Source organism: Diachasma alloeum, unplaced genomic scaffold (assembly GCF_001412515.2).
Source record: "Diachasma alloeum isolate Michigan unplaced genomic scaffold, Dall2.0 Dall_scaffold_00271, whole genome shotgun sequence".
NCBI classification, from domain to species: Eukaryota; Metazoa; Arthropoda; class Insecta; order Hymenoptera; family Braconidae; genus Diachasma; species Diachasma alloeum.
In genome coordinates, this window is record NW_021680410.1 from 1,067,363 (window position 1) to 1,074,991 (window position 7,629).

Consider the following 7,629-nt stretch of genomic DNA (forward strand, 5'->3'; position numbering starts at 1 on the left):
TGATTTTTTTTCCCCCTAAATCGCATTTAGTGTCACTGTGCTGAAAATTCCAGAATATATTTAACGAAATTCTCTAGTTTTCTATGTATTTTCAGCGAAAAATGGAACTGAAATTTACAGTTCTCTTTCATTTTTCCATGAAATTATGAATTTTCAATGACGAAATTTCTTGAAATTTCAGTGGGAAATTAAATTCGATAATAATTTCGAAAAAGTGTGCTAGAAATTTCAGACAAAAATTTTTAACAGTGTATTCTGATGAGTACACAACTCTAGATGAAGTTTACACATCACCCCCATATACCGAACTCTGCACATCAACAAGTGATGAACATCAATAAAGTACAGTTCAAGTGCCAGCATACTTTCTTTTATTAATTAAAAACATAACATTGTTATTTTCATAATTAGCATGACAAACACTCATTCTTCATCTTGTTTATGAAACTGAAGCATTAAATGCAGAATCTATATGGTTGCATTGGGATCGACATCGAGCTTGAGATAGATCGAAATATCCTTGAAGAACATGTTGGGCCCTTGGAAGTGCGGCCAATAGATTGGCCTATCCAGAGGGAAGCCCATGGGTTTATGATCGTACTCGTAATACCCAAACACTCGGGATTTGTACATGATAGGCTTGGTCACTGGGCTGACGTAGGCAAATAGCTGATAAGCAGCGCCAGAACGCCGGCCCTTGGGCAGAAGTAGACGCTCGGGGAAGCCGTACAAACTCTCTTTGTAAACGAACTTTTCGGTTCCTTCGAGGGCCTTTTCGATTCTCTTGTAGATTATCTCAGTGGGATCGCGATCCGCCATGGCGAAGAAGAAGTCGTGGCTGACTCGTTCCAGTTTGTTTATACCGGCATTGACTGAAAGAAACGAAAAACAATAATTTTAGAGACAATTGAGGAGGGATCACGCCGCTTTTTTCAAGTACCGCAAGTATTTGATGGGAAATTTCGGCAAATTTTTCTTTCAATTTCATTTTTTATGTTTAAAAAAGTGTTGGCATGAAACATCGTGGAATTTTCATTTTTCAGTAACACTAATTTTTTATTTAACAGAAGGAATTGAGTAATTTTGAATTCCACAAAAAAAAATTCGTTGAAAAATATTAAAAATTGTTGGACTCGTCGGGTTTTTACGAGTTGAAAAAATCGAAAAATGTCAATTTTCGATGAGAAATTGAAAAAAATGATTCGATGGATATTTTCATCACAAGAAGGTGAACCCATTAAATGAATTAAATTGTTATTAAATTAATTAATTAATTATTAAATTATTCAAATTATATCCTGAACTTTCTTAGTTTGATCACCTTGCTTCCAAAATCATCATCAATGAAAAATCAAATTATCAAATTACCATCAGTAACCCAGTAATCAAGTTCATAGAACGACTGGTAGCTCTCGCTAAAGTCCAGGGGATTGTACTGCGCATCATATTTGGGCCCCAGAAACAGTTGAATGGCGACTTTCTGCGCTTTATCTGAATTCAAACTGAAGTGTACAGTGAAGTGTTTGTTATTCAGTCTCTGCTGACGGACTTTGATCAAAAAGTTGTCGGCTTCCTGCTGACTAGAAATGGGAAGTCCATTGCTGATGGTAGCGTCAAATTCATCGAAGTAGGTGACTAGTTTGTCCACAGCTATTGATTCAAATTTCAAACCCGGGAAGACGATTTCATTCTTGGAGTATGGCTTCAGGTGAGCCTTGTATTTTTTGTAAAAGTGGACCAGGCGCTGATAGAAGCGGTAGAAAGCTGGATCTCTCAGGCAAGAGGAGAAGGATTCGAGCGCACTTGGTATGATCTGGTACGCAGTTTTGGGTTCGAGGTTGAACCCGAGGACTCTTCTTCCAAATACATCGAGATTACCGTAGTAATCTTTGTTGCAACTGTCCATATTACCCTCGATTATGTTTCCAAGGAGATTCAGACCTTCTGGAGTGTAAATTTTATGCTGAGTACCGTCGGCATCAATTATGTAGCCCAAGTCAAGAGCGGCTGATATTCTCGATTCAATGTCGTGGATACGCTAAATAAAAATGTGCGTGATAAAAGCAGGATGGTAATGGAATGGGTGGATGTATCATAAATAAATTTTGTCGAGAGATACAGAGAAATAACGGAGGAAAAAGGTTCGTTGGATGGGCTCAATAATTGTATCTCTGGAAGTACACCCAAAACAATGTACCTTTCAGATTTCAAAGGTCTTAACCCCTCACGTACGGTATCGATACTATGTATCGACCCGTAAACTTGTCCTATCCGGGGTCAATGCATGGTATTGGCCCTTTCCGTCAACAGTCAAAAATCATTTTCTTGAATTCTAAGAGACATATTGACATTTGGAAAAGGTATTTGGAAAGTCAATGGAATTGTCTCTGCAGTGAACTATTTTTTTTTTCAATGCATTTATAATATTTTTTTCTATGAACCAAAGTTGCAGATGAAAATTTTACATCCAACCGATTCAATCATATTAAATCATCTCGTTTATCGACAAAATTTTCACCCAAATTTTTGAAATTTTTACTGAAAATACTTCAATGATCCTTCTATCGAATGGCAGAAGTTAAATTTCGATTTGTTGAATAATTTCTTTGTTATAAATAAATTTAGCATGTTCAAAGATCTCGGCAACCAGGTGTCGGCAAACATTGAAACTGGTGTCAAAAATTAGGAAACTCTCTAGGAATTTATTTCAAAGTTCAATATGGCCAATGCATTTTATTTCAATTTTTTTCGTTCGACTGTTTTCAAGTTATCGTTCATTGAATAACGCAGTTGACGCGCCGTAAGTCTCCCGGCCGTTGGGACAACCCGCGTTATATGGGCGCCGTACATGAGGGGTTAAAGTAAGATTTGCAAAAGTTGCAATTTGAAACCTGAGTCTCAATTGGAGACTTGCAGATGTCAATTTATGCCTTCTGAATCTCTCAAGTTTGGACTTTGGAAGGTCTTAATTTGAGACTTAGAGTCTCAAGTTGAGACTTTTAAAGTTTTCAATCTTAGTAGATCAGTGCAAAGTTCAAACCTTTCTCACTGCGAAAACTAATGTCTGAATTTCAGACACTTTTATAGACACTTTTCAAACACTTTTGGGACGGTTTTGTAGACACTTTTGAGGCATTAAAATGTCTCTGAATCAATGGAGATATTTCAATTTCAGACATCAAGATGTCTGAAATTAAGACAATGCAGACATCAGTTTCAGACACTTTTAAAGATTCAGACGTTTTTTGCCATCTGCCATCTTAAATTCAGATGATTATCAGACACCTAGTTTTTGCAGTGAATGAGTCAACTTTTCAGACATGAGAAATATCTTAAAAATTAATGTTCGAATGGACTTTGCCGTCTGAATCAGGTGAGATATCATAATGGTGAAATATTTGAATCGATCATAAATAACTGAATTTCAGGCACAGAAAATATCTGAAAATAAATACCTGAAATTTTTCAGACACAAAAAATGTCTACCATCATTTTCAGACAGAAACGGTGGTTGAAATTTTCAGACATTAGTCAATTTTCAGACACTTTTGAAGATTCAGCCGTTTTTTACCATCTGACATCTTAAATTCAGATAGCTGTCGGACACCTAGTTTTTGTAGTTCGCATTTTCAAAAAATAAAGCTTTGATAAGTTGACGTACGTATAGAAACTTGTATTTGTACTCCGGGATTTTGCTGTACGACGGACGTTGCGGATACGGCAATCCATTGTGATAGACCATTGTTGGATAATACCCAGGGTAAAACTCTCCATCCCACATGAAGTTCTCGACCTTCGGCAAACCATTAGCCAATCGCTCCAGATTGTAGCGATTGAGCAGCTGCTTGTGTGCGTAAAGATACTCCTCACCCCGGTACTCTTTAGCCAGACCAAATTCCTCACTGCCTAGCCACCACGGATTATCCTGGCGGAGGAAGAAGTAGTAAGTGTTGAAACCTATGTCCTCAGTGAAGTACTTCAATTTCATTTCAGGATCATTGTCTCGATTCAAGTACCAGCCGGAGTAATTGGCACGGATAATGTACGAATTGCCTTCCACTGGAATTAAATCATTGCAAATTAAACATTAAACATTAATTGGTGCGTTTGGTGGGCCGGCTTACGGCGGCTCAATTCTTTTCAGGTTGCAATCGACATTGAGATGGACAAAATGTGTCACGCGCTTATTTTCATTTCTCTTAGCTGTAATAAAAGGGAGACCAATAAGAATATTCCTTATTGTTCACTGAAATTGTTCGATATTCAGTTCGAAATGTTGCGCGAAAATTTTTATCAATTATTCAATGTCTATTCCCGGAATAATGTGAATTGTATCAGAATGCGCATTTGATCCGATAAAATAAATCACACAAAATTAATTCAGTAGCGAAGCGGTAATCCGGGTTAAGTCAATTGTGACTATTGACCAGTTTTTGACGAATATCTCAGAATCTAAAAGAGAAAAAATTTTGTCATTACCTGTTTTATAACCCTCAATTGACCCTACGAGAAAGGTCATGAGAAAAATTTTGCCACCTCTTTTAGATTTCGAGATATTCATCAAAAACTGATCAAAAGTCAAAATCGACTTGACCCGGTTTACCGATTCGCTACTGAATTTAAAAATTCTCTTGCCAAAAACTACTGTATTGATTTGGAGTTTTTTATAACTTTTTAGAATCTTCGATGATTTTGTCAAGCGTTAGCTTCTGAATTAATCGCGAAATTCCTAAAAATTTCTAGAACATTCCCGAGTTTTCTGGAAAATTCAGGATCGGAAAATTGTAGAGTTTTTCAGAAGATTCATAAAGTGTCCAGAGGATGTTGTAGCATTCTGGATCTGTCTTCAACTTTCTAGAACCTTCCATTAATTTCTGAAGAAATTCCAATTCTTTTTCGTATTGAAATCGACTTTTAGGCGAAAGTTTTATGAATTTTTACTCTAATGTTAAGATAGCATCACGTAAAATTAATGTAAAAGTTCCCTCGCAGAAAACTGCTGTATCGGTCTGGACCTTTTTATAACCACACACGAAAAAATTTAATAGAAAAACCCAACGAATTCGTTGGAAAAATCTATTGGATTTCTAACGAACTTTCTATTAATTGAATAGAAAAGGCAAAAGAATTCGATTTTTCTGTACAACTTATTCTATTGAGATATTTTCTATAGAATTTCTTCGGCTCAAATTTTCTGATTTTTTTTCATTCCATTTTTCTGTTCTTCTCATCAAAAAAATCAAACAAAAAAACTTGAGAAATTCGACCCGAGGAAATTCTATTGAAAAATCCAACTTCATCTTTAATCTATCTTTCGAAATTCTCTTGAAAACATCTCAATGGAATAAGTTGTATAAAAAAATCGAAATCTTTTGACTTTTTCTATAGAATATTTTCTATTGAACATTTCAATAGAATCTGCCAAAAACTAATAAAAAGTTTAATAAAAATCCAATAGAATTGTCTTGCAAATTCGCTAAATTTTTCAATTAGATTTTTTCATCCGTTACTTCCTAAAACCTCCCACGATTTTCTGAAGCGTTAGCTCCTGAATTAATCGCGAAATTCCTATAGATTTCTAGAACATTCCCGAGTCTTCTGGAACATTCTGAATCGGCAAATTGTAGATTTTTTCAGACGATTCGCGAGCTTTGCAGATGATTCTGTACCGTTCCGGGCCTTTTTTTGAACCTTCTAGGACCTTCCGTGAATTTCCGAAGCAACGGATATCTCAAATTATATAGACTAATATTTCTCAACCCTGAGAAATTATGTCACTTCTAAATTTACCAAATTTATTATAAATCTTGGCGTTCTTAGCAGCCTCGATGATCTCGCTGTTGAAGAAGGCGTACGGATAAAACTCATAGGGCGGGGGTAGATGAATGAAAAGGGTCTCCGGTCGACGAATAACCGCCTGATAAAGTGCGCAGAGAAATTGACCCTCGTTAATGTTATTACGAGCCCACAGAGCTGTCTTATAGAAAGTGTCAAAATCTTTGGCGTAGTAGAAAAGCTTGAAGAGGGCTCTGGTCTCTTCCAGTTGTTTTCGATAGTAAAGGGAGAATAGTTCACCCCTTGGGAGGAGTCCAAATTTGTACAACTCTGTGAAGTAATTGACGACTTCCTGAAACAATAATTATTTTTAAAAAATTTCAAACGCTGACATGAAATTAAATATATTTACAGACTCCTTCATTAGGCCATTAGGTCATCATGGTATCCTCTGCCTATTAATTATTAGTATTGCTAATGGTGATCGCATAATAACCAAATGAAGGAGTTTATAAATAAAACAATAATCATCATTGAAGCTCCAATTGCACTTGTTCACGGACAAAAAAATTTAATAGGAAAATCCAGTGAAATCGTTAGAAAAATCTATTGAATTTCTATTATTGTTCACGGAGAGACATTTTTTAGAAAAATTCTAGTGCTAGCACGGGAAAAGAGGCGCAAAGTGACGGCCACGAAAAAATTCCAGTGTCGGCACTAGAAATTTTATTGGGAAAACGTGAATTTTTCCCCGTATTTCTGTGAAAATTTCACCGAAATCCCCAGAAATTTTACCAGAAATACTAAGAAATTTTACCTTAACAGCACTAAAATTTTTCACCGTCGGTGGATTGTGATTTTTTCCAGTACTCGTACTAGAATTTTTCTAGAAAATTTCTCTCTTTGATCGATTCTATTAAAAAGCTCAATAGAAAAGGTCAATAATATTCGATGTCTCTATATAACTTATTCTCTTCAGATATTTTCTATAGAATTTTTGCAGCTCAAATTTTCCAAGTTTTATTCCCTCCGAGGTAAATCGTTCAGATGTGAACTATAACATTTTAATCATTTTGACAGTCCCGAGAGTCTATCAAGAGTGAAATACAATTGAGTTATTATTTTAGTTAATAAAGAAAGTTATAGACACCAAGGAACAGTGATTTACTGAAGAATAAGGGAGAAAAATCCCATTCACATCAGCTAGTGCTATGGCAGAGTGAATTCTTCAGCCGCAAGTTAAGGGGAGACGGAATCCCTTTGCATGTCTACATCAAATCTTAGAATTGTGTTTTCTCCTACAATTATTAATTCCTATTTATGAAATTACTTTATCGACTCTATTATCGCATTGTTGAATATTTCAATATTTCACAGAAATTTCGGCAATTAAAAGAATGGGTACAATGGAAATGGCATTGATCCTATGCTCGTTTTGCAACCAACTGTCAACTGGTAACGAACGGATGAAAAAATCATTTAAAAGGTCGGACCGTTCAATTGAAATATAATTTTGTGGCTCGAGATATTTTTGAATGTTGTTTTATCCCAAATAGGATACTCGCGATGTACCCGAGTCGAGGATTTGGTTCTGATTGGACGTACACAGGTCTTTCAAGATCTCTCCAGACCTAGATGGACCTGGTAAGTCCTAATCAGTTCTGCGACGTACTTTTCCAGAGACCATTCGAATCCTCAGTTCTTTTCGGTCCTGAGAAGTCCTCCTCGATGCTACCGAGAACGCGTGATTTTACGAGCGGTTGAAGGGGAAGGCATGTATGCGGAGGGTTGAAATTGGTAGCCAACGAGGAGACAGGGTTGCAGAATATATTTTAGCCACCCTCATCTCCCCGT

At 36.2% G+C, this 7,629-nt stretch overlaps 1 protein-coding gene across 1 annotated transcript in view; it reads right to left on the reverse strand.

The window, feature by feature from the left end:
• Positions 1 to 354: 354 nt before the first annotated feature.
• Positions 355 to 7,629, reverse strand: part of LOC107037831 (arylphorin subunit alpha) — an 8,970-nt gene continuing 1,695 nt past the window's right edge. The window contains exons 2-5 of the mRNA XM_015256598.1: positions 5,791 to 6,127; positions 3,662 to 4,059; positions 1,369 to 2,038; positions 355 to 872 (exon numbers count right to left, since the gene is read on the reverse strand). Of these exons, the coding sequence (XP_015112084.1) occupies positions 469 to 872; positions 1,369 to 2,038; positions 3,662 to 4,059; positions 5,791 to 6,127 (1,809 nt within the window). The 3' untranslated portion in view covers positions 355 to 468. The remainder of the gene's footprint in view (positions 873 to 1,368; positions 2,039 to 3,661; positions 4,060 to 5,790; positions 6,128 to 7,629) is intronic.